Raw genomic sequence first — 27,597 nt, forward strand, 5'->3', positions numbered from 1 at the left:
TCTTTGGACTGCGGCAGGTTCCATGAAGGAGTCTATAAAAAATGTAGAGGGGAATCTTGAAAAGAAAATGAGGAAAGTTCACAGAGTGCATTAGAAAGCATTGCTGGCTGGAACAAAGGAAAAGCCAAAGAGTTGGTTTGGTTAATTGTATGAGGAGCAAAAGCTTGACCAGGGAAAGAGTAGGGACCAGAGACGTAGTGCGTGTTTGGACCCATTAGATATGTTAGTCCTCAGTGAAGACTTTGCATTGGAACCGAAATGGATAAGGCAGGTTTTGACATCAGGGTGGGGGACTCTGAAATTGTAAGAGAAATTAACGGAGAGGGAGGAGAAGGTACTAGGGTTTTATCAGCTTTAAGAGTGAATACTGTGTGGATGAGATGTATCTCAGGACATTCAGGGAGGAGGTATCGGGGATCCAGGCAGTAATTTCCAAATCTTATTTGGCAACAGGCAAGGTGCCACAGGATCAGAGGTCTGCAGATGTTGCCCCATTTTTTAAATAAAGATAGAAAAGACTAGTCTGGAAAATTACAGGCCAATCAGACTAACGTTGGACGTAGGGAAGTTATTAGAAAGAATTCTGGGGGGCAAATGCCTTGGAGAGATTGGGATTAATCAGGGATGGTCAATATGGATTTGTTAAGGAAAGGTCATGTTTGACAAATATGATTTTTTTTTATATATATATATAAGGCGATAACAAAGAGGGTTGATGAGGGTAATGCATTTGCTGTGGTCTATGTAGACGATAGCAAGGATTTTGACAACTTCCCTCATGCCAGACTGTTCAATAAAGTAGTATCCCTTGGGATCCAAGGCATTTTGGATCCAAAACCGATTTAGAGGCAGGAAGCAGGGGGTGAAGCTGGAGAGATGATCTGTGACGATCAGTCCCTTTCCATTGTGGTTCTGCAGGGCTTGGTACTGGTGCCCTTTCGAGATGTATGTTAGTATTAGAACCTTAATTTAGGCATATGATTTAAGATGTTTGGCAATGGCATGAAAGTTTGGTAATGAGGAGGATAACCATTGTTATGACTTGAAGACAGACCATTAAAACGAATTAGCCTTTCCACCTCTGTGCTCCCACAACACAGTAAAGTTAAACCTGCAAAGACCCTCAAAATTTACCCTAATAATCCCTAACCAGACTTTTGAATAACAAATCCCATATTCTGTGAGTGATCAATTCCAGACTTTGTAGCTTAAACAAAAGATTTAGTAATTTATTAACCATGTAGTTAAGCAGTAGAGCAAAAATTAAGCTGCAAAATAATCGAATTGGTCTGTGTTTTAAAGCGAAACAACCTTTGTTTTCAGCCCCATTCATACATTGAGACAAACAAACACATTTTAAGGGGCAAATGAAAGTAACTAACAAAACTGACCAGATTACTTAAGTGGCTTTCATGATGTGTTATTTTACAGGGATTGACTTTGGTTTCACTTGATTCTCTGAAGATGTCGACCAGGGTCATCTTTATAGTTCGCTCAGATGAAAGCAGCAACAGTACATAAAAACCGAAAGAACTGTGGATGCTGTAAATCAGGAACAAAAACAGAAGTTTGCTGGAAAAGCTCAGCAGGCCTGGGAAGGTTCTGAGGAAGGGTCACTGGACCGGAAACATTAACTCTGATTTCTCTTCACGGATGTTGCCAGACCTGCTGAGCTTTTCTAGGAACATCTGTTTTGTTGTAGCAATAGCATAATTTAGTTTTCAAATCTCTTCTGCTGTTCATGGGAGATTAGGCAGGGAGCTTTCAGATCTTCATGCTGTAGCATCAACAGTGAGATTCCTTTTTCCACAGAAAACCCAAAATTCAGCTCAAACTCTGACCTTTCCCTGAGAGACTGACCATCTCCTCCAGAGATCCTGTTAACAGTCAGCTTCTGCCGTCTGAGATAACACGGTGTGAAGCTGGATGAACACAGCAGGCCAAGCAGCACCAGAGGAGCAGGAAAGCTCGACGTTTTGGGACAGGATGCTTCTTCAGAAGGGTCTTTTCTGAAGAAGCATCCCGACCCGAAACGTCAAGCTTTCCTGCTTCTCAAATGCCACTTGGCCTGCTGTGTTCATCCAGCTTCACAGTGTGTTATCTCAGATTCTCCGTCATCAGCAGTTCCTACTATCTCAGCATCTGCCATCTGCTTGAGCATAAACCCTCTCCCAGACTTATTGGAACCAATTCCTTTTTAGTAACCAACTTCAGCTATCTGTATAAACACAATGTTTTTCCCCTGTGATGCAGTGTTTGATTATGAATCAACAGGTGTTCTCTTCTGGACCTAATCCTGTGAATAATCAAAAGCTTGTTTGGTCTGTTTTCCTTTTCCCACAAGCTGTTACCCACAGTCCAAAAGTCGTCTTTAGCTCACGGTTTCTAGTTCACAGCTGAAAACTAAAATTGCCAAAGGAATAAAATGGAAATAATGAAAAATCAGCACAGGCTTTAACACAGTAGAGTGCAGAAGTGAAACAATAGATTGTTCAGGTGAGCAGAACAGTAGTAAGTGGAATTCAAACTGAGAAGGTGTGAGATAACACAGCTGGGAAGGATTCACATTATGAAAGGTAGGACCCTAAAAAGCACTGAGGATCAGAATGACCTTAATACACACACCCACAGGATGTAACAGGGCAGATTGATAGATCGTTATAAAGGTATCTCTTTTTTTAATAGCTGAGGCACTGAGTAAAAGATAAGGAGATTATGCTGAAACTGTATAAGATGCTGGTTAGGCCATAACAGGAGGAGTAGTTTAAATTTCTGAGTTTTGGAAAATCCTCAGTAAGCTGCCTTGTCAGATGATCTTCAGTCTGTCGTATTATCTGTTTGATAATCTCTTTCTTTTTTGAAAACTTTGAGAGATCCCTTCCCAGAGCCCTCACTCTCGGGAGACGCTGTACTTTGCTGCAGGGGGAAAAGGGCCTTTGAAGGAAGAGAAATGCTTACCATTTAATCCTGGTCAGCACATTAGAGCGTGGATGTGATTGCACAAAAATGGGTGCAGAGGAGATTCACCAGGATGCTGCCTGCATTGGTCAGTGTGAGCTATGATGGACAGTTGGAAAGGCTGAGGTTTTCCTTGCAGCGGTGAGGGTTGAATGGGAACCTGATGGAGGATTACAAGATGAGGAGCAAGCATGGAGACACTGCAAACGCATCTTTCGATTATTACAGGGCATGGTAAGGTAAGAGGTAGAGGCTAACAGGCAAATTAAGGGGAATTTTAATTTTACTCTGAGTCTAGAGCTATCTGCTTGAAAGGGAGTTTGAGCCAGAAACGCGTGACATTTAAGCAGTATTTAGATATTTGCTTACATTGCCAGCTACTGTTGGAAAATGGGATTAATGCGGCCTGATCTTTGACCACCTCAGAGATGATGGGCTGAATGGCATCCTTCAGCACTGTGTAAATGTCTGAGACTTTGCAAACACCATTGTGGTTAATAACATTTTACACTCACGTGAGTGTTTGGCAATGCTGTTAGTTCCAGTTTATGGCCTGATTGCCTGGCTCACTCTGTCTCCATTTGATTTTAAAAATCCCTCGACTGATTGTAGGTTTCCTTTCTGCCCAGGTGAAGTGTTGGGATCTGAATACACGGGAGTGTTCCTGGACGCAGCCTACACTCGGGGGCTTTGTGTACAGCCTGGCATTCTCTCCTGTGAATATCGGCTCCCTCGCTGTAGGTGTGGGTGACGGCATGATCAGGGTGTGGGACACCCTCTCCCTCCAGCGTGCTTATGACATCAAGACCCTGTGGCAAGGAATTAAATCCAAGGTCACAGCTGTAAGTGCCAGGCAATCCATTGCTTTCTGCCTCTTGCCCTCCCCACTTTGCTTCCTTCTCTCTTTTTTTAAAAGCTTCTCTGTCACGTTTGCTCATTCTCTTGTTCCTTTCGGACATGGTTTCTATTGGCCTGGGTGACATACCGTGCTCCCACGTTGATCTGTATTCTCAACTCCTGCTGAGAAGGTGTCCCGGTCCCGGGAGTGTTTGAGGACCATGTAGTGGGAGCTTTACTCTCTACCTGACCCCTTGCTGTTCCTGTCCTGAGAGTATCAGGTTTGAGATTAGACTCCACCTCTGAGGGTCAGCTTTTTTTTTTCTTTTTACGCACAGTGGTTTGCACGTGGAATGAACTTCCTAAGGAAGTGCAGGGTGCGGGTACACTTACAACATTCCAAAAACATTTGGATCGGTTCATGAATAGGAAAGGTTTGGAGGGATATAGGCCAGGAGCTGGCAGGTTGGACTAGTTTAGTTTGGGAATGTGGTTGGACGCAAAAGTCTGTTTCCATACTCCATGACGCTGTGTGCTTTTATTTTGAAATCCTAAGTTCTGGAAAATTCTCGCTGAGCTCCCTCGGTCAGATCACCTTCAGTCCATCGTATCTTATCTGTTTGATAACCTCTTTCTTTCTTGAAAACTTTGAGGAATCTTTTTCAAGAGCTCTCACCCTAGTAAGCTGCTGTGGGTAAAGGGCCTTTGAAAGGAGAGAAATGGTCTTCACTTTAATCCTGACCCAAAACGTGTCTCAACGGAAACATCACTCAGTAGAAGCCAGTAATGTCACCGTTCACCCAGAGCTGTTTGATTCGTCAGGAAAAGACACCAAACGTTGGCCTTGCTCTTGACAGCCATATCTTGTGCTGGAATCAAAATGAATAAATGATTGTGTTAAGTGAATCGGAATAGAGACATTCAAACTGCACAAGAGTTATACAGCATGGAAACAGACCCTTCGATCCAACCAGTCCGTGCAGACCATAATCCCAAACTAAACCTGTCCCATCTGCCTGGTCCCAAATCCTGCCGGATGTTCATGGACTTGCACAAATGTCTTTTAAACATTGTGACTGTAGCTGCATCCCCCACTTCCTCTGGAAGTTCATTCCCTGTGGGAAATGAAAGCAAGGTCAGTTAGTAGACAGCAAACGTTCAGGTGAGGAATGTCGAAGAGCAGAGGGAGCTTAGAGTGTGCCTCCCCTGATCCCTGAACGTAGCAGGGAAGATAGATCGGGTGAATAAACACTCAGCGAGTCTGCCAGCAGCTGTTGCAAGACCAACAGAGTTAACATTTCGAGCCCACAGGACTGTCCTTCAAAATCGTGCCATCTTCTGAAGGAGTCATATTGGATTAGAAACATTAACTTTGCTTCTGTCCCCATAGCTACTGCTGGCCCCACTGAGTTTCTCCAGCACTTCCTGCATTTATTTCAGATCTCCAGCATCTGTGTTTTTTCCTATGCATGATGGTTTCTGTTGTTAGCAGACTTATAGGATATGAGAGTGGTGGGTGCGGGGGGGAGTTATGCTGGAGCTGAATAAACCACCAGATAAACCTAAGTTAGAGGATTGTGCACAGTAATGGTATGTAGGCACATGCGAATTAGGAGCAACAGTAGACCATTCAGCCCCTCTTAGTCTTGCTCCTGCAGGTCGCTTTGTTACAAGAAAGATGGGATCACGCAAGTGAGTGTGTGCCTAGCGGGTCGATGTAATGCATATGATGTCTGGGTTGAAAGGGTGTATCTTGCTGTCATGTGCTGGCCTGCTTCTCATTTTCAGCTTGAACAGCTGACTAGCAGTGAGCGGGTGGGTGAGTGACAGGCGCATGAATACACACATCTATCCCTGCCGGTATACAGCCTTCCCTTCGTACGTCCCAGGCAATGCCCCCCACTGCGGACACAGAGACCCTTTGATCCTGGAGGGCGTGTGGATCCCGGATTTTTTCAGTGTGCATGCTCACAGAGCCATGGGTAAACCCTGGCACTTGTGATGTAAACTCTTCGTCGCAGGGGCGTAAGATGCACGGCATTGTGGAAACTTTGGGAGTTTTGAAGACTCGTGCAGTAAATCCTGACACGGTCAACACAGGAGTGAAGGCCAATAGGTGGCCTGATGTGTAACCCTGCCACCTTTCCATCAGCTCCGGCAGCAAGCCAGTACCAGACTTCTCGTGTTGCACCTGATCTGGGGGTGTGGAATGAGACGGTCCCTGAGACTTGGGCAGTGTCTGCTACTCCATAAACCTTTGTACCCGAGAGCAAAACACTCCACTTCCACTGCTGCGAGTTAGCACAATGTGGGCGAATTCAGTTACCATTGATGCCAACACGGTCAGTCAGCAAAGGGAAAGGGAGCTGTCACCCACCCACCCACCTCCGTTGGGAGGGACAGTCGTCTCCCAGTGATCATGCATTGCTGACCTCCCCCTTCCATGATGAGCAAAGTACCACTGACCCACCACAGCTCATCTGCTTCACGGGAGGCTTAGAGAAAATGCATAGAGCGAAGACCCTGACTCCATGATTGGCAAACGGGGACATCTGGACCGGGGCACCGAACTGATTGGATAACTCACAGCTGATTGATATTGTGGCAAAGACAGTGGGATCTATTGGTGATTGATCATTGAAACCAAGAATAGATGTTGGAAGGAATAACATGTTTGAAAAAAAATGATGATTGCCCTTGTACTGAATGGCTTACTGGGGCCATTTCAGAGAGTATTTGAACAGATACCACATTGCTGTGGGTCTGGAGTCACATGTTGGCCAGATCGGGGACAGGTGGCAGATACGCTTCCCTGAAGGGACTTGCGTGAACCAGATGGGTTATTTTTTCCGGGTGTCATTGCTCTTAGTTGATGGGGCTTTTGTTATTTTTGTTTATTTGTTGCAGTTATGTTGGCATCCCACCAAAGAGAGCACGTTGGCATTTGGAACTGATGATGGCAAAGTTGGCATTTATGAAATTTATTCCAACAAGTAAGTAAAGAATGAATCTGCATTTATGTCGAACCTATTACTGGGTATCCCAAAGCGCCAAACAGGAATGTCAACTGTGAGGTGTTCACACACTTGCCTCCTGATTCAGGAGATATTTTTTTTAAAAATTCATTCAGGGAGGTGAGTGTCACTGGCTAAGCCAGTATTTATTGTCCATCCCAATTGTCAGAGGGCATTTGAACATATACCACATTGCTGTGCGTCTGGAGTCACGTAGGCCAGACCAGTTAAGGACGGCAGATTTCCTTCCCTAAGGTCATTAGTGAATCAGATGGATTTTTCCTGACAATTGGCAATTTGTAGTCATCATTAAACTTTTAATTCCGTATTATTGAATGCAAATTCCACTGCCTGCCAAGAGAGGATTAGAACATGACCAGGGTCAGTATTTTAGCAGTAATACCATTTGCAACAAAAACAGAAATTGCTGGAAAATCTCAGCAGGTCAGGCTGTGGAGATAAATCCGAGTTAACTTCCTCAGAACTAATAATCCCACTAGGTTTGGAGGTGTCATGGCTTCTCATTTTGTGTAACGCAGGGAGGTAATCCCTGATGTCCCGATCCAAATTTATCCTTCGATCCACATCAGTTTTAAAAAGTATTGCCTGGTTGTCGACAAATTGCTGTTTCTGGGAGCTTGCTGTGCACAGATTGGCAGTGACAGCTTGGAGCTCTGAAGCGCATTTCATAAAATGCCTACCTTTTGTTTTGTTTTAATTAAACGTTTTTGTAGTAAGAAGCACAGGGGCTGAAGCAGTAATATAGAACATAGACCAGTACAGTACAGTACAGGCCCTTTGGCCCACGATGTTGTGCTGAACTTTTACCCTCTATCTAAGGTCTATCTAACCTCCACCCCAACTTTATACTAACATCCATATGCCTATGTAATAGCTGCTTAAATACCCCTCATGAGGCCGACTCCACTACCCTCCCCAGCAATGCATTCCACGCCCCTACCACTCTGAGTAAAGAACCTATCTCTGACATCTCCCCTATATCTACCTCCACTCACTTTAAATCTATTCCCCCTCGTGCTAGCTACCTCTACCCTAGGAAAAAGTCTCTGGCTGTCCACTCTATCTATACCTCTGATTTGTAAACCTCTATCAAAGCTTGTGCTTTTGCCATTGTTTGAAGATTCACCCCTGATCAGGACTACCTTGCTCCTCTTCAGCACAGTGGCCACCTTACTTAACCTAAGACCCATGAGTTAATATCGTTCAGAAGATAGAAGCTCCATCAATTTGGCTCTTGAACAGGACTCTAACCTACAGTCTCCAGACCCTGAGGCCAGTCTGTTACCCTGTGAGCCACAGCTGAGGCTTTGAATTCAGTTGACTCAGTTGAATGATATAGTGTCTGCTAGGTGGGGACAGGATGCTAAGTAAATGCATAGCCATGGTGTGGGACTGACCTGTGTTCTGTCCCAGGATATCTTGCTTTTACAGCTGCTCATAGGATCCCAACAGTGTGGAAGCAAGCCATTCGGCACATTGGGTCCACACTGACCCTCTGAAGGGCATTTCTTTCCACCCCCGGAAACTATCCCTGTAAACCTGTGTTTCCCATGGACAATCACCTAGTCTGCACATCTTTGGACTTTGGGAGGAAACCCACGCAGACACAGGGGGAATGTGCAAACTCCACACAGACAGTGCCCCACGGTGGAATTGAACTCTGAGTCCCTGGCAGTGTGAGGCAGCAGTGCTCACCACTGAGCCACAATACTGCGCTCTGCTTGACTTTGTTTCCTTGGGTTAGGGCAGGGCAGCATGGCTTTCCAAAGGACAGAAGTCGATATTCAGCTGCTTCATCCGAACATGAGAAATAAGAGTAAAATGAGGCGATTCAGCCCCTCAAATCTTCTCTGCCATTCGACTAGATCGTGGCTGGACTTCAGTCACAACTTCTACTTTCCTTTTCGATCCCCTTTTGGAGGCCTCAGTTCAATCAATGATAGACTTGAATGCGCTTACTAACTAAGCATCGACAGCGTTCTGGGCTAGAGAATTCCCAACCTCTGAACGTGGAAGTTTCTCCTTCTCCAGGTCTGAAATGGCTGCCCCTTTATCCACCGACTGATCCCTTGTTCCTGGTTGACTGCGCAGTGAGGGAGTTGACTGCCACCATCTACCCAGTCTAAGAATTTCATTCATTTCAGTGAGACCACCTGTCCTTGTAAACTCGAAAGCATCAGCCCGTTCTCTGTGATTCCTACTTGAAGGGCAGGCCTCTCATCTTTGGATACATCACGAGGTCATCTGATTGAGGTGTACAAGATACTGAGGGGGAATTTGAAAGACAGGATGCTGGGACTTATAGTTCTAAAGTAGAGTCGCAATGGAGTTGAAGTGTTAACTCTCTGTCTCCATAGATGCTGCCAGTCAGAGTCATACAGGGTGTAAATAGACCCTTTTACCTTTTAAGGGGCTGTTTTACCTTAAAAGCTATGCTCCCCAATAATTGACATTTCTACTTTGGATTGCTTGCAGGCCCCCTCAGATTTCCAGCTCCTATCACAGGAAAACAGTTTACACCCTGGCTTGGGGCCCACCACTGCCCCCCATGACAACTGGTGAGTCTTGCTTTATCTTGGGATGTGGCGCACTGTGATTAAACCTCCCGTGATGGGCGACACTGACCGGCTGTCTCTGCCTAACAGGTGGGGATGGGGATGGGCCGGGTGTGACCCTGTACAGCTGTGCGGGCGAGGGTATCATCCTGCAGCACAACCCCTGGAAACTGACGACAGACGCCCAGGACATCAATCGGTTAATCCGGGAGACCAATGGAATCAAGGTGGGTCTTTACGGCTGTCCCTTCGATCCTGGGGAAGGTGCAAGCCTCTTCTGGTTCTAGTCTTTGCATTTTCGTTCAGATTGAACAGCCTTGCTCAAGGCTGCAATCTTGAGACGGGCATTATCGAAAATATAGAGCCTTGTGTTTCCATCGCATCTTGCACATGAAAAGTCTTAAGTGCAAATGTCCACTACTTTATGGAATCATAGAATCCCTACAATGTGGAAGCAGGCCATTTGGCCCATCGAGTCCACACGTACCATCCAAAGAATATCCCATCAAGATGCATTCCCCAACTCTATCCCTGTGTTTCCCATGGCCCATACACCTAGTAGCCTACACATCCCTGGGCACTATGGGATAATTTAGCGCTGCCTGCCAATCCACCCTAACCTGCACATCTTTGGACTGTGGGAGGAAACCCATGCAGCAGACGTGGGTGTGTGCGTACAGCAAGTTCCCCCCCCCCCCCACCAAATAACAATGTCTTATTGACCAGATTTCTTTTTGGTCATGATGACCATTCTCAAGGATACCAATATAAAGGGGAACCATTTTTTGTATTTTGAGAAGAGAGTGCTGATTGGCTGTCAAGTGAATACTGTAAGGTGGCAGTGTTACAGTGGAGAGTGTGCACCAGTGAGATTATGACTGACTGTTAACTGCTAAGCATGTCAAGTTGACATGGAGTGATCAAGGCGTTGCCCTGAGGAATTAACTAGTGAATGACTGCTGCTCGTTTTATTAAATTGATATAGATGCAATGTGTTTGTTTTTCTATCGGCCAGGCCCATTCCTCAGGGCAGTGAGGAATGGCTGTGGTGAGAGTGCTTTATCCACTCAGTCCCACTGACCGTACAGGGTCAGTAATCCCCCCAGAAAAAAGAGCAGATTCTTTTGACTTCTGTGTGTTCTGTTTCAATCGCCTTTATTGAGGGAAGGATGTAAGTACATTGGAGGTTTTTCTGAGGAGATTCTGGCTTATTTGACGGTTTGGAAGATGCTATCAAAACATTTTGTTTTCATGGGAGTTTAGAGAAGTGATTTGGTTAAACTTTCTAAGATCCTGTATTATTTTGACAAGGTGAATGTGTGGAAATGAAATTTCCTGTTGTTGGTGAGCCCAGAACCATTGGGCACTTTTTTTAACTGAGGAGTGAGTCCCCTTTCTAGACAGAGGTGTGAATTTTTTTTGAGCATTGTCTAACTTTGGAATTCTGTGTCGTTGAGGAGGACAAGGGAGTCTGAGGTGTTCGGGGTTAGCTGGGAATGTGAATTCAATGCAGATTGGTCACAAAATTATTGAATGGCAGAGCAGACTCAAGTGGCTAAATTTGCCAATTGTTCCTAAATCTATCTTTTGTAAATAAGATTGTTGGACACATCTGATCCATGAGCTGATTGTTGGGAGGCAGAGAGGGGAATGATTGAGACATTCCTGAAAGTGGAAAGGGCCTGCTGTGAATTTTTAATTCAGTTTCATTTGTGTATTTATTGCTACTGCCTTGGTGCAATTAAGAAGGAGGTGGTGAGCTGCCTTCTTGAATTGCTGCAGTCCCTGTGCTGTAGATTGACCCACAATGCCCTTAAGGAGGGAATTCCAGGGTTTTGACCCAGCGACCATGAAGGAACGGCAATATATTTCCAAGTCCGGATGGTGAGTGACTCGGAGGGCGGTTTTCCCATGTATCTGCTGCCCTTGTCCTTCTAGATGGAAGTGGTCATGGGTTTGGAAGGTGCTATGTGAGGATCTTTGGTGAATTTCTGCAGTGCATCTTGTAGATAGTACACACTGCTGCGACTGGCATTGGTTGTGGAGGGAGTAGATGCTTGCGGACGTGGTGCTAATTAAGCGGGCTGCTTTGTCCTGGATGGTGTGAAGCAGTGTTGTTGGAGCTGCACTCATCCAGGCAACTGGGGAGTATTGATGTACATTGATTGGTCGATACACTTTATTGATACATTCTCTTTTTATTTTCTCCCTGTCCCTCATTAGCATAAACTTCCAGGTCGCAGTGAACTGAACTGGAAACCTGATGGTAAAATCCTGGCTATTGGAAACGATGATGGGTGAGACTTTATCACGTGACATTTTGCAATGTGGCTGTATTAACTATTTAAAAATCAAATCAGTGATGCTCTTGTTGCCTAGATACAGATGGCAGTACAGAGGATCCACCTTCTTAAACCACTGTAGCCCTTGAGGGGAGTGGGTGTCGAGTTTTGGTACACCCACCCTCCTACTGGGGAGGGAGTTCCAGGAACTTCACCTGTAATTACAGGATGGGAAGGATAAGGGATAGGGCTTGCAGACCTCTTGTGGCACAATGGTAGTGTTCATACGCCTGAGCCTGGGATTGCCCCTGGTTCCCAATCCCAGCAGTCAGTCAATAACATCTCTGAATAGATAGATTAGAAAATATGGTGATATTATTTTACTCCCTGAGTAACCTTGAGAATTCTGTTCAAATGTGTGTGGACCTGGGAGTTTGAACAACGTTCAAAATTAAGGTTAAGAAAGAATTTATCAATGAAGTGAAAAGGCTGGTGTCAGCAGGTTGTGACCACCAGAATGTTGGATTGTGTGTGTCCAGCCGATTCACTAATAAACACATTGATTAGTATGAGGGTAATTCACATTCTCACACACTCCCAAACACTATGCAATTGTACTCTAACTCACATCTAACCTGCATACACTGTCTTGGATTTTTTTAAAAAATGACTGCAGTTCTGGATGTGAGTTTGCTCGCTGAGCTGGAAGTTTAGTTTTCAGACGTTGCATCACCATTCTAGGTAACATCATCAGTGAGCCTCCGACGAAGCGCTGGTGTTATGCCCCGCTTTCTATTTATCTGGTTAGGTTTCCTTGGGTTGGTGATGTCATTTCCTGGAAGCTAGCCACCAGGATACATGAACATCAACTAGCCACAAAACGGCATGACCCACTATCACTAGTAACCTTACGTACAGATGAGGAAGGACACCACTTTGATTGGGACAACACATCCATCCTAGGACAAGCCAAACAGAGACACGCACGAGAATTCCTAGAAGCATGGCATTCCAACCGGAACTCCATCAACAAACACATTGATTTGGAGCCAATCTACCATCCTCTGAGAAAAAGAACAGGAAATGACATCACCAACGGAGGAAATGACATCACCAACCCAAGGAAACCTAACCAGATAAATAGAAAGCGGGACATAACACCAGCGCTTCATCGGAGGCTCACTGATGATGTTACCTAGTATGGTGACGAAACGTCTGAAAACTAACCTTCCAGCTCAGCGAGCAAACTGACATCCAGAACCTCAACCTGAGCTACAAATCTTCTCAAAACTCGCTAATGACTGCAGTGTTTGCACATGCTGTTAAGTTTTTAATTCCGTCTCGGTGTGTTAGCTGGCACCAGAATGGTGTTTTCAGTGACCGCGAGTACCTACTTCATTTAGTTCAGTGAATAGGAGGCAGTGGCCTCGTGGTATTATCATTGGGCTGTTAGTGCAGGGACCCAGATAACCAGCTGGGGACCTGGGTTCGAATCCTGCCACGGCAGATGATGGAATTGAATCCAATAAAATATCTGGAATTAAGACTGTAATGATGACCACGAATGCATTGCCGATTGAACCAGATGGGTTTTTCCAGACAATCATGCCCTTTAGGGATGGAAACTGCCATCCTCACCCCGTCAGCCCTACATGTGACTCCAGACCCACAGCAATGTGGTTGACTCTGAACTGTGGGCAATTAGAGACAGGCAATAAATGCTGCCTTGCCAGAGACACCTTCATCTTATTGATGAATGAAGAGAACAGTCATGTGATTGTTCTTCACTTGTTTGTGACTTCAGTTGATATTTGGCTGCTGTTTACTGACCAAGCAAGCTGCTCATTTGGCTCTGAGCATTAAGAACTTGCCTTGCCAGTGATGCCAACATCCCGAGAGTGACTACAGCTTTTTAAAAAATTTCTGCCCGAGGTGAGAGTTGCTCTTTTGTCGATGTTGTGAATGGCTAATAAATAGTTCTTTTGAGAGAGAACCAATCATTTACTGAGCTTTGGAGGGTGATATTTAGGGAGAAGTATCAAGGGGAACCTAATTCCCAATCCTGCATCAATGGGACAACAGAACCCCTCAGTGGGAAAGGAGACCATTTGGCCCATTTTGCCACTACCAGCTCTTTTCCAAAAGGCTGTCCAATTTCCCAGGATTCTCCCTAGGCGGGACAGTTTATGGAGAGAGATTGGACAGATGGGGGTTGTTTTCCTTGGAGCAGGGGAGACTGAGGGGGCACGATTGAGATGGGGAAAATTCGGGCACGTGGACAGGAAGGAACCTTTTTCGCTTTGTTGGACCATGTCCCCTGGTCATGGATTGAAGGGAAAGGACAGGCAATATGGAGGAGATGTTAGGAAAAAATTTATTCATTCAAAGGATGGTGGGAATCTGGAACTCTGAGGGTGGGAGAGGCAGAAACCCTCATAATGTTTAGGAATTATTTAGGTACACAAGGTTATGAACCAAGTGCTGGGAAAGGGGGTTCAAGCAGTTAGGCCGTTGTTTTTGATCAGGACAGACTTGATGGATTGAAGCATCTTATGTGCTGTGGACCTTTTATGATTCCAGTTTGTCCCATGGCCTCTTAACTCTGTTCCTGTAGCTCGATGAAAGTTTCTGTGTAATAGGGAGGGTGGGGAATACGTTCGTATTCAATCATTTATGTAATTGCCATTCTTATTTTTCCATCTCACGCACCCCCACAGTCGGGGCGAGTTGAGTGAATGCTGCGTTGCTATTGTGTTTGATGTTTCCCGCTCTCTCTGCCTCCCTGCTCTCTCTAGGTCGATTGAGATCTTCCAGGCTCCTCGCTTGAAGCTATTGTGCATCATTCAGACGCACCACAAGCTGGTGAACGCTATTCGCTGGCATCACCCACATGGCACACAGCCCGAGCTTGGCTCCCTCATCGCATCCGGCTCCAACAATGCCACTGTCTACGTTCACAACTTGAAAACCGTCCTGGGTAACCTCTGCGCTAACTCTCCCATGTTTAACACCCTCTTCACGTACCATATACCTCGCCCAACCCACCAAACATCATTGAAGCTAGGAGCAGGAGTAGGCCACTCGGCCCGTTGAACCTGCTGTACTGTTTAATATGAATGTGGTTTATTATCCAGCTCGGTCCGCTGATGTCACCCTGCCGGAATTGGTTGCGCTGTGTCTGTTCTCTGTATGAGCGTATGTGCCATCTGTTTGGAGCAATTCAGCCCAACCCCCCTCCTGTTCATAGTCCCGTTCGCTCCTGACACTCTGCAGGGTCCAGGTTGACCCCACCTGTGATAGCAGAAGGGATGGGCTTGAGGTGGACTGAATAGTTTTGTGGCGGAAATAGGCAAGGGGTCCTCCCGGCATAGGAGGTCGGATTGGACGACTCGGCTCTGCCCGCTTGCATCACCTTTTCTGCAGCCCCCTGCAATCCCATTGAGCTGTCTGGAGGCTTGAACCGGGCTCAGTCCATTATGCACGGCTAGCTACTCAGGTTAGTGTGATTGTGTGAGAGGTGACAGGCTGTTAGCATGTGCTGCCACTCCCTTTCTCTCTGTCCTGCTCACAATACCCTATTGGCACAATGGTGCAGTAATTTATTAGTAACTGCTGTGTCAGTGACTTTCACAGTCAGTCAGCCCGTGTGTGGTGTAACCAGTTTCTCTGTGAATGTGAGTGCATTGTTGTGAGGCAGCGAGGCATGTGGAATAAAAGTAAAGATGATCTCCCTTCTTTTTGCCTCAGAGAGCCCTCCGGACACTGCGATAATAGTGACTGAGCCATACAGGACGTTACCAGGGCATACTGCAAAGATCACAAGCCTGGCCTGGAGCCCACACCACGATGCAATGCTGGTCTCTGCCTGCTATGATGGCACTGCGCAGGTGGGCGTTTGAATCCACAGGGTCTTAATTTATTACGTGAGATTGTGAGATCTCGAGTGTTCTCCCCATCCCTCCCATAGCTGCAAAAATGGGAGTTAACCACTGCATCTCTGAATTCACTCATGGGACGTAGGTGTTACTGGCTGGGCCTGGCATTTCTTGCCAGTCTCTGGCTGCCCCTAGAGAAGGTGGAGCTGAGCTGCCTTCTTGCTGTGCTGTAGGTAGACCCACCATACCTTAGGGAGGGAATTCCAGGATTTTGACACAGTGACGGTGAATGAACGACGATATATTTCCAAATCAGGACGGTGAGTGACTTGCAGGTGGTGCTGCACAGAACAGTACAGGCCCTTCGGCCCACAATGTTGTGTCAGCCTATTATCCTACTAAGGTCAATCTACCCAGCATACCCTACATTTTACTATCCTCCCATGTGTCTATCCAAGAGTCGCTTAAAAGCCTCTAAAGTATCTGACTTCACCAGCACTGCCGGCAGCACATTCCACACGCTCACCACTCCCTGTGTACAGATCCTACCTCCGACATCTCCCCTGTACCTTCCTCCGATCGCCTTAAAATTATGCCTCTTTGCAATAGTCATTTCCGCCCTGGGAAAAAGTCTCTGACCATCCACTCTATGCCTCTCATCATCTTGTAAACCTCTATCAAGTCATCTCTCATCCTTCGCTCCAATGAAAACAGCCCTAGCTCCCTCAATCTTTCCTCATGAGACCTGCCCTCCAGTCCAGGCAGCAAGTTCCCTTGTATCTGCTGCCTTTGCCCTTGTAAATGATAGTGTTGTGGGTTTGGAAAATGCTAAGGTGCATTTCTGCAGTGCACCTTGTTGATGGTACACACTGCTGCTACTGCGCGTTGGTGGTGGAGGGAGTGGATGGCATCAAGTGGGCGGCTTTGTCCTGGATGGTGTCAGACTTCTTCAGTGTTTGTTCGAGCTACACCCATCCAGGCAAGTGGGGAGTGTTCCATCACACTCCTGACTTGTGCCACGTAGATGGTGGGCAGGCTTTGAGGAGTCAGGAGGTGAGTTACTTGCCACAGTGTTCCTAACCTCCAACCTACTGTTGTAACTACAGCGTTTATATGACAAGTCCAGTTGAGTTTGTGGTCAATGGTAACCCTAGAATGTTGATAGTGGGGATTCAGTGATGGTAATGCAATTGATTGTCGAGAGACAATAGTTACTTTGCTGCTTACTGGAGATGATCATTGCTTGGCACTTGTGTGGTATGAATATTACTTGAGGATGCCAAGAACTTCGACAAGGCACTGTGGGGATTTGCCAGGGTGGATCCAGGGGAGAGGAAATCTCCTCATTCTGTTGGGAGATTGGCAAAGCTGAGTTTGTTTTCTCTGTAAATCAGTGAGGGTTAAAACAAGATTTAATGACAAAACCAGGCAAGTTTCAAAAGGAAATAAGAAATTGTTTTTAAAAACAGAAAGCACTGCGGATGCTATAAATCAGGAACAAAAACAAAGTTGCTGGGAAAGCTCAGCCGGTCTGGCAGCATCTGTGAAGGAGGAAACAGAGTTAAGGTTTTGGGTCCAGTGACCCTCCCTCAGTTCTGAGGAAAGAAATTGTTTTGTGTTGGTTGAAGAGTCAGTTACCAGAAAGCGACAGTTTTGTGGTGGCTGACTAGAGAGTGAGAGACGGAAATAATCTCTGCGCAGTGAGTTCAGATCTAGAATTACCTCAAAAGATGGTGGAAGCAGACTCATAATTACCCTTCCAAAGGGAATGAGACCATCCTGGGAAGGGCGATGGTGGGGGGTGAAGAGCAGAATGGGATAGAAATATTGCTTCATGAAAATGAGATGACTGTTCATAGCCTTGGTTAACAAAAAAAACTATCAATATTGATTTTAAAATTAACAATTCAACCAGCATCGATTGCTGTTAGCTAAAGATAGCTCCAAACCTCTACCATCCTTTCTGTACAGGCATTGTTTCCTGATTTAGCCTCTTAAGAAGTTAGAGTCAGACTTTACCATTTGTCCCTACTCTCCTACTGGCAGGAATTACATCTCTCTATCCAGCTATTAATGACCCATAATACCTTGAAAGATTCGATCAAGCCACAGTTTTAACCTTCTAAATTGTAGGGAATGCTATCCTTTGTTTAACCTTTCCTTTAAGTTTAACTTTTGGTGTCTAGGCTTATTCTGGTGAATGTACACTGCATGCCCTGCAATGCCCATATATCCTTCCCAATGGTGGTTCCCAGAAACATTGTCAGCACGCCAAGTATGGCCTCACCAGGGTTCGATGTAACTGCAACATGATCTATTGTTTTCTAGCCCATGCAGGGAGGGTACTTCTGGAGGCCTGACATAGGGACGATGGGCTAAATGGTCGCCTCCATGGCTTAGTTATTCTTTGTGATGCTGCTCTCATGGGTGTTGAGTTATAGAAGCATAGGAGAGGGCCATTCAGCTGCTTGAGCCTGTTCCGGCATTCAGTGAGATCGTGGCAGAACTGTGGCCTCACTCCACATGCCTCTCGTTGGCCCATGTGTGATCCAGCATCATCGCTGCTAGTTGGGTGCTCAAAGGCAGTGACCCATCAATGGCTAATAAACTTGCTTGATGCTGAGGGTTGAAATTTGGCAGGGTTGAGCACTGCAATGCTCTTGCTATTCTCCCCCTTTTATATGTGGGAGGTAAGGGGTGCACGAAGGTGCTGTTGACATGGCCTCAGTGGTTTGCTACATTCTCGTCTAGTCAAAAGTCCACATGTGTTGCGTACCAACGAGGTAGTGCACTCTGAAACAGGGCCCACTTTACAGCGGTTCCTGGAAAAGGGAAATAAATTTAATCTATAACAGTTTATATAAGTAAACCAGCTACGCTGTGCCTCTTGTAAACAAGCATTTGGGAAAGGAAGATGAGAAGTAACTTTCTGGTCAGCAAGAACTAACTCGACTGATCTTATGAACAAAGGGGACTGCACTGTTTTTCCAGTTTCCTCTCCATTTATTTCACCCCCTGCCCCCACCTTTCTATGTCTATCTGTGTGGGGGATTTTAGAGAATTAGTTTTACTTTGCAATGTGTTATTAACTGTAGCTAGTGTCTGCCTTAATAAATAGTGATTCTTGTTCAGTACAGAAACCTGGTCCATCAACTTAAGCTGTGGAATTTTGGGGAACATTGAGCATTTATTATAAAATCTTTAACTTTGGTGATGACTCCAGAAATAGTGGGCCTGGATCCCTAGTCTGTTACCCCAGTGGTGTGTGACACCTGTAGCATAGTGCATTTTCTCAGTGGCATGTGATTCTTTTGCCAGTCACTGAAATCCCCCCACCTCTGGTTTTTGACTCTTCCTCCAAGGGGAGCTGAATGCTTCAATCAAACAGGCCCATTTCCTCCGATCGGTTCACAAGACTGCGACACAGGGTGACTCAGTGTTAGGGACCATGGTTCGATTTCACCCTTGGGTTTGCACATTCCCCCTGTGCCTGCGTGGTTTTGCTCCAGTTTCCTTCCACAGTCCAAAGGTGTGCAGCTTTGGCTGGATTGGCCGTGCTAAATGGCACTAATGTCCAGGGAGGTGCAGCTCAGGTGGATTAGCCATGGGAAATGTGGGATTACAGGGGTAAGGTAGGGAGGTGTGTCTGCATGGGATGCTCCTCAGAGCGTTGGTGTGGACTCCGTGGGCTGAATGGCCTGCTTCCACACTGCACGGATTCTGTGAACTCCAGTTCCTCGTTCTGGCAACTGATTCCATAAATCTTCTCTCACCTTACCAGCCCAGAGCTGGATCAGTGTGGTCTGCGTTGTAAATACCGTGAGGAGTATTTGTGGATGGTGTGAGGAGCAGGCCCAGTTTAGGAGGAGGGAGCATGCTTTATTCTCTTACAAGTTCCGCCTTTTGGAAACATGTCGGATGCATCCTGTGTTTGCAGGTTTGGGACGTCCTGAAGGAGGAGCCTCTGAGCAACTATCGGGGACACATTGGGAGATTGCTGGGAGTTCAGTGGTCTCCAGTCGATCCTGACTGTGTATGGACAGGAGGCGATGACTTCACTGTACGGCAATGGGAGATTTCAAAGCAACAGCACACCCAACCACCCAGAGGTACTGCCTGCTTTCTCTTATATAATGCCCTGTTCTGTGACCTTTTGTTCCAGCCTTCGCTGTTATGCATATTGCTTCCCTGTAAGACATCCCAGTCCCTGGACAACCCTGAGAACTGAGATGTTGTAACTGTGACGTAAGAGGAATGGCGACCAATTTGTGCACATCTAGATCTCGCAGCCAGACCTGTTTTTTCTCCTTTAGTGATGCTAATTGAGAGATTACATTGTGGCACAGGGAATAATCCATCCCGCCAAGCTTCCAAATACTGCTGTAAATTTCACCCACAGTCGGACAGGAGCTTGGTTAAATATAGCAAGGTTGAATGTGGTCACGCCTGTCCCCATGCCAATTTAGAAATTGTTGCTGTGTCAAAACCCCGGGACACCCTCCATAAGAGTATTAGGGGTCAACATTGAACTGTAGCGTCTCGAAGGTAGCTCATCACTACCCTCTCAAGGGGCAATTCGGGATAAGCAATAAACTCAGGTCCCGTCGGTGTTGCCCAGGTCCCAAGTGAGTGAATAAAAACAAATGATTCAGAGGGATGTCCTCTGGGGCAGTTCAGCAGGAGGTGTCAGAATCTCGCAGCTGCAGTGAGGCTGTAGTATCCAGAGCTACCTTCCTGCAATAGGATTAGTAAAAACCTGGAATTAATTTCTCCCGATATCCTCTCTATGCTCCCCCCAATTCTGAAACGTCCCAGTGGAGGGATGATTGGAACCTTAAAGACTGAGATCAGTCTGTCTTTTGAATTGGGTCATGATACTGGATCCCTCATAGCAAAGCCAAGAAGTGGAGTTCAGATACACCTCAGCCATAACATCATTGAACAGTAGGATGTTTCTGAAGGGTTGAATGGCTGCCTCCTCTTCCTGGGCATTGTTCTAAGATTCTCGATGTGACAAACCCGGCTGCTGTGTTCCCATTTTGGGTGATTTTTTTAAGCTTTTGCTCCAGAGGGTCAGCACCGAAGAATGTTTTAAATATTCTCTTTGTTTAACAAAAAAAAAGCAGGAAAGAAGTCCATGGAGTTGGAGAAGAAAAGAACCAACTGCTCGAAAACCAAATCCAAAAAGGTCAGGAAGCGAACGGAGAAAGGGAGCATGGGGCAAGAAGGAGAAGAGAGCCAGGAGAACATGACCCAGCATGTCGTGGGCAGCAGGAATGGCAGTGCTGACCGGGCCGAGGAGGAGGAGGAAGACCGTTGGGACGAAACCAAGATGGCAAAGCAGTCCAATGAAACCCCTCGAATTGCGGGTAGGCAGTTGACCCCACTCTTCTCCACTGGTCACTGTGTCAGCTCTGGTTGAAGGGAGCTTAGATGCTCTGATTTCACATCTTGCACCACCTCCACTAAGCACCGCGCTCCCCTCCCCCTGCCGCCTTGTCCCTCCCTCCCTCCTCCCCTGCCATTGACATTTGGTGGACAGTGTAGGCCTTTTGGCCCACTCTGACCATCAACATGATCACAGCAGAACTTGTTTTAAACTGCATTGAATTCCCTTTACATCTTCCTCAGCACACTCACTCCCACTAGTTTTGTGTCTGCTGTGAACTTGGAAATATTACCCTTAATTTCCTCATCCAATTTATTGATTTTATACATCGTGAATAACTTGAACCCTAGCACTGATCCCTGCGGTATCCCACTTATCACTGCGTTCCAGTATAAACATGAACCGTTTATTCCTGCCTGTGAACACATTCTCTGTTTGTGCCGGTTCATTACCCCTAGTCCTTTGATTTGCATCAGTAACCTCTTATCCTGGTGGCACGGTTGCTCAGTGGTTAGCAGTGCTGCCTCACAGCTCCCGGGACCTGGGTTCGATTCCAGCTTTGTGCGAACTCCACAAAGACAGTCGCCCGTTCTCCCCGCATCTGTGTGGGTTTGCTCCAGGTACTCTGGTTTCCTCCCACAGTCCAAAGATGTGCAGGTTAGGGTGGATTGGCCGTGTTAAATTGCCTCATAGTGTCCTGGGAGGTGTAGATTAGGTGGGTTATGGGGGATGGTTCTGGATGGACTTGTTGGGCTGAAACGCCTGTTTCCACACTGTAGGGTTTCTATGATTCTTATTAAAAGCCTTCCAAAGATCCAAATACACTGCCTCCATTGGTTCCCCCTTATCCATTATACCTTTTATGTCCACAAAACAAAAACTCCAGTTGCTTTGTCAAACACCATTTGTCTCTCATCGACTCCTCATGATGACTTTGTTTAACCCTGTTGGTGTTTTCAAACTGTCCTGTTGTCAAATCTTTAATGGACTTCAGTATTTTTTTTCCTGCTATTGATGTTAGGCTGACAGATTTGTAATTCCTGGTCTTCTCTTTCCTCTTAAGAGTGGAATTACATTCTGCCAGGACTGTACCAAAATCTACAGAATTTAGAACATAGAACAGTACAGCACAGAACAGGCCCTTCAGCCCACAATGTTGTGCCGACCATTGATCCTCATGGATGCACCCTCAAATTTCTGTGACCATATGCATGTCCAGCAGTCTCTTAAATGACCCCAATGACCTTGCTTCCACAACTGCTGCTGGCAACGCATTCCATGCTCTCACAACTCTCTGCGTAAAGAACCCGCCTCTGACATCCCCTCGATACTTTCCACCAACCAGCTTAAAACTATGACCCCTCGTGCTAGCCATTTCTGCCCTGGGAAATAGTCTCTGGCTATCGACTCTATCTATGCCTCTCATTATCTTGTATACCTCAATTAGGTCCCCTCTCCTCCTCCTTTTCTCCAATGAAAAGAGACCGAGCTCAGTCAACCTCTCTTCATAAGATAAGCCCTCCAGTCCAGGCAGCATCCTGGTAAAAGGAAGATAACAACCAACACATCTGCTATTTCCATGCTTACCTTCTTTTAATACCCTAGTTTGTAGATTAACTGACCCTGGGATTTATCTGCTTTCACACCCATTCATTTTTCCAGCACTTTTTCCTCCTATTACTAATTCCTTTCAGTCCCTCCTTCCCACAAGAGTTAACCTGAATCCTATCTCTAGCACTAGAGCTGTACTCCTGAGAATTTTTTCTTTGTTTTTTGGCCTTGTTTTTGTTAATCTAATCAGTTATTTAATTGTCTCACACCTTGTTGTCTGTTATCAATTCTCCCACTTATTTTAGACTCTGAGAAGCCTACATTTGTCTGCTTATCTTTTTCTTTCTACTTGCTGAAGAAGATATTGAATTCCCTTTTTTGTTCCTTGCATATTTGCTTTCGTACTATTATTTTTCCTCCTTCTTACTGGCCCTCTTGGTCTTCCATTGCTGGAATCTAAACTGCTGCCAGTCCTCGGGCTTTATTGTGGGAATTTTGTATGTCTCCTGTTGTGGTCAATAATGGTGAAACTAATGATTGTCATAAACCCACATGGTGATCGTTGGTATGTTCACCTGGCCAGGTCTGGTAGGACCCACATATGGTTCCAGATCCACAGTAATGTGCTTGACTGACCACTCTCCTCAGAAATGGTGTGGTAAGAAAACAAGTTGATGGTAATTGCTGTTTTGTGCACTGACTTGCGTGCTTTCTTTGTTGCTCGCTCGCTCTCTTATCTCTTCATTTATCCATCCACCCACCCATCCAACTCTTCCTAACAGTTTCACTGGACGAGCCCAGAGCGCAGGAGAAAATGGATTCCATTCTTCCCAACAGCCTACGTGCCGTGGTGAGCCGAACTCCCCAGGTGAAGCCAGACCGGCCGAAAGACGAGAGGAGGAGGGAGCGCGCAGGTAAAGCTTTGTCTGCCTGAGCTTGTATTTTGTATGGTTACTGGCCTGCTCTCCACAGCAGGACACTGGAGCCAGAGGATGGGGGTTACGATGGACCAGTGCAGACTTGTTTTTCCTCAGCTGCCCTACGCTCCTTTTACCCCAGCCCTAGTCTCCATCACGTTTCACCCCTTCACTGCACCAGTGTGAGGTCAGTTCCGTCCAATTTGAAACATGTGCCCCCCCAGTCAAAAGGAACAAGCCAGATGTTTCAGCGTCCATGATCTTTCAGCCCTGTATGGCAAAAATAAAGTACTTGAATCTACATGGTGCCAGTCACATCCTTAGTGGTGCTGAAAAGAGATGATCAACCCTCAAAAGAGCAGTTTGCTGATTTTCTTTTTTAGAAAAGCACAGTAACTTTGTTACAGCAGGAAACCAGGCCATTCAGCCTCGATATTCCATGCTCTGCCTACCTACCTCCCATCGACACAACTGACCATTCCTTTCTCTGTCAAATGTTTGCTTGTACTGTTCGCCTCAACCATTCTTGAGGTAGTGAGGTCCTCATTCCCACTCCCGTTACACCCTCCCCCACTTCCCTCAACGCCTCTACTTTTCCCTGCCTCCCCCTCTTCTTTCCCACCTCCATCCCCAATTCGTCCCATTCCCCGCCTCCCCGCCCTTTCCAAGACTTTTCTCCTGAATTCTGGTTAAAGCAGCTTCTTCTTTTTTGGGGGGTGTGGGGGAGGAAGAAATGGTGTCATAAATTTTAAGGCTGCTGTTAGGGTCCATTAGCACCCCTCACCCTCACTGCAACTACCTTTTGAATGCAGCAGATGTTTCATACACTCTGCAGTGATCTAGACCTGGCTTTTTGATCCAAGAAATGACAGTCAAGACACTGCAACACCTCTTTGGAACCTGTTGCTTTGTTTTGTTTTCATCTGAGCTGGCTGAGGTCGGGAAATGGGAGACTGCTGGAATAGCCTGGGCTTGGGGCAGTAAAGGCTCAGGTGACAGTTTCTGCAGCGGATGAGCTGAGGCAGGCCCGGAGATGGCCAGTCTTGACAACGTAGAACAGACAACACTACAGCGCAGTACAGGCCCTTCGGCCCTCTATGTTGTGCCGGCCTGTGAAACCAAACTGAAGCCCGTCTAACCTACACTATTCCAATATTATCCAAGATAACAAAGTGTGGAGCTGGACGAACACAGCAGGCCGAGCGGCATCTTAAGAGCACAAAAGCTGACGTTTCGGGCCTAGACACCTTATTATCTCAGATTCTCCAGCATCTGCAGTTCCCATTATCTCTCCAGTATTATCCATGTGTTTATTCAATGACCATTTAAAATACCTTAAACTTGGCAAGTCTACTACTATTGCAGGCAGGGCATTCCATTCCCTTACTACTCTCTGAGTTAACAACCTACCTCTGACATCTGTCCTAAATCTATCACTCCTCAATTTAAAGCTATGTCCCCTCGTGCTAGCCATCGCCATCTGAGGAAAAAGGCTCTCACTGTCCACCCTATTTAATCCTCTGATCATCTTGTATGTCTCTATCAGGTCATCTCTTAACCTCCTTCTCTGTAACGAAAACAGCCTCATGTCCCTCAGCCTTTCCTCATAAGACCTTCCCTCGAGACCAGGCAACATCCTGGTAAATTTTCTCTGCACTCTTTTCAAAAGCTTCCACATCCTTCCTATAGTGCAGCAACCTGAGCTGTACGCAATACTCCAAGTGCGGCTGCACCAGAGTTTTGTACAGCAGCAACATGACTTCATAGCTGCGAAACTCAATCCCTCCACTAATAAAACCTAACACACCGTACGCCTTCTTAACAACCCTATCAACCTGGGTGGCAGCAACTGAATTGCGTTTATGTGGCTCTGCTGATCACACATATGTCTGAGGTTGATGTTTGTGTTGTAGAGGTGCCTGTGAAGAAGAAGAAGGGGCGATCGGTTCTCCCACTCAGTACCGTCAATGATCACCAATCAAAGGAGCAGCTCCTCTCGGACTGTGTGAACCTCGCAAACATCCTCTACTCGAAAGGTGAGTTGTGCACAGCAAGTGTCTGCGAAAGTCTGTGCAACTTTTACACTCTAGCTATGGGTAGTTCTCCTATAGCATGGTAGTTGTCATCTTGTGTGACCCTCGCGCTACCAGAAAAATGCATTAAAGGGAAATTGCTGCAGACAATCACTGTATGGTGCAGTTGAAAGTTCATGTTATCCAAATAGTGTCTACTATTCATCAGGAACAAAAACAGAACTTGCTGGAAAAGCTCAGCTAGCCTGGCAACATCTGTGAAAGGAAAAAAGAATTGACATTCCGGGTCCGGTGACCCAGTTCTGAGGAAGGGTCACCGGACCTGAAATGCTAACTCTTGTTTTTACAGATGCTGCCAGACCTGCTGAGCTTTTCCAGCAACTTTGTTTTTGTTTGCGATTTACAGCATCTGCAGTCCTTTCTGTTTTTATGTACTATTCATCAATTGCGGTACAGTCAATTATTGTTAACAAAACATATGTTACAGCAGAAGCACCTGTAGCCCTCTTGGCTGCTGGGGTGTGGGCATCTCTGGGGTGGGGTCACAGTCCTTGATTATCCTAGAACTGAACAGGTTGCTAAACTGTGTCAGCGGTCAGTTTACAGTCAGCCAATATTGTGTGGGTCCTGAGTCACGTCGCAGAATCTGTAGAGTACAGACAGTGGGCATTTCGCTCATTGAGCCTACACCACCCTTCCAAAGAGCATCCCACCCAGATCCATCGTCGCGTCCTATCCCTGTAACCCTGCATTTCCCGCAGCCGGCTCACTAATCTGCACTGTGGGAGGAACCCGGAGGAATCCCTCGCGGACACGGGGAGAATGTCAGTGTGGAGTTTGCACAGTCCTTGAAGCTGAAATCAAGCCTGGATCCCTGGTGCTGAGAGGCAGTGCAGCTAATCACTGTACCATTTGTGCCACCCCTTGTATTTCTCAGAAATGAAACATTACAGATTTATCAATTGAATTCAACTTCGGAATTGCGATACTGGGATTTGAACCCATGACCTCAAGGCATTACCCTAGGCCTGTGAATTGCTGGGCCAGTGGCAGTGCCAGGGTACCACTCCTTGGCTATTTTTGACATTTATCCATGGGATGTGGCTGTCGCCGTCTCACCCAGCATAAATTGCCCATTCATTTAAGAATTCAACGACGTTGCTGTCACCATGTTGGCCAGACCAGATAAAGGTGATAATCTCCTTCCCTAAACGATATTAGTGAACCAGGTGGATTCTCATGACAAAGGAAATTGGTCTCATGGCCATCATTAGACTATCTTTTTAATTTTTAGATGCAGAATTCAAATTTTCCCTATCTGCTATGGGATTTGAGCTCATGTCTGGAGAGTACCTGGGGACATTACTAAGTACTTTACAGCCAGTTCAGTGCTGTTTGAAACACAGTCACTCTGATAACTTTGGAAGCTGATTTGTTCAAAGCAAAGCCAACATAAGCAACAACAGGACAGTGACTAGATTTTTTTTAAACTGTTCTTCAGTGTCCCTGTGAGCAGGGGGGAATTTATACACTAAAGTACTGTCCTGGAGCCATTCTGGTGTGCCTACCACCTGTGGCCTATCATGGTGACTCCATTGCTCCTCCCGTTATTACTCCCTGAAGGCCCAGTGTCTGTGGAGACAGGACACTGTCCACCAGCGGAGGCCTGAGGAGCTGTTCCACACTCAGAGCCAGCAGGAAGAGCTTGGAATGTGGTCATCACAGTGCCCTGAACTCAGGAGGCCTGGGGGAATGTATAGAATCTGCAGTGCCCTCCCCTACTTTTCCTGTTTCATTACATGGGTGGTGATGTGACTGGACCGGGAACTAAGAGGCCCAGGCTCATACTCGGGAGTCACGGGTTCAAATCCCTTCATGAAAGCTGTTGACGTTTCAATTTACAGGTAATTGTAAGTGTCTAAAGGTCAACATTGTAGTCGTAATTGTGAAACTGTTATCAATTTGTAGTTAAATCCCATCTGGTTCACCGGGAAGCAGATTTCGGTTCCTTAGCTGTTCTGGGCCTACGTGTGGCTCCAGACCTCCAGCACTCCTCATTAAGGGGCACTTAGGGATGGGCAACCAGGGTGACCATTACCAGCAAACCCCACAACCTCATCATGAGAAAATTAAACATTTGATTAGGGCGTCCTGTGGAGCTGTTC

The 27,597-nt window shown here is 46.2% G+C and overlaps 1 protein-coding gene across 2 annotated transcripts in view; it reads left to right on the plus strand.

Moving 5' to 3' along the window:
* The window catches only part of gemin5 (gem (nuclear organelle) associated protein 5), a 72,977-nt gene that overhangs the window by 18,666 nt on the left and 26,714 nt on the right, over positions 1 to 27,597 (plus strand). Inside the window, exons 8-18 of one of the 2 annotated variants that reach the window (XM_048543619.2) lie at positions 3,588 to 3,800; positions 6,703 to 6,788; positions 9,306 to 9,388; positions 9,476 to 9,612; positions 11,609 to 11,682; positions 14,463 to 14,644; positions 15,415 to 15,554; positions 19,480 to 19,651; positions 20,666 to 20,911; positions 23,265 to 23,396; positions 25,313 to 25,435. In XM_048543619.2, the coding sequence (XP_048399576.1) occupies positions 3,588 to 3,800; positions 6,703 to 6,788; positions 9,306 to 9,388; positions 9,476 to 9,612; positions 11,609 to 11,682; positions 14,463 to 14,644; positions 15,415 to 15,554; positions 19,480 to 19,651; positions 20,666 to 20,911; positions 23,265 to 23,396; positions 25,313 to 25,435 (1,588 nt within the window). The remainder of the gene's footprint in view (positions 1 to 3,587; positions 3,801 to 6,702; positions 6,789 to 9,305; positions 9,389 to 9,475; positions 9,613 to 11,608; positions 11,683 to 14,462; positions 14,645 to 15,414; positions 15,555 to 19,479; positions 19,652 to 20,665; positions 20,912 to 23,264; positions 23,397 to 25,312; positions 25,436 to 27,597) is intronic. The other variant, XM_048543620.2, reaches the window with a different exon arrangement.

This window comes from Stegostoma tigrinum, chromosome 13 (genome assembly GCF_030684315.1).
Source record: "Stegostoma tigrinum isolate sSteTig4 chromosome 13, sSteTig4.hap1, whole genome shotgun sequence".
NCBI lineage: Eukaryota > Metazoa > Chordata > Chondrichthyes > Orectolobiformes > Stegostomatidae > Stegostoma > Stegostoma tigrinum.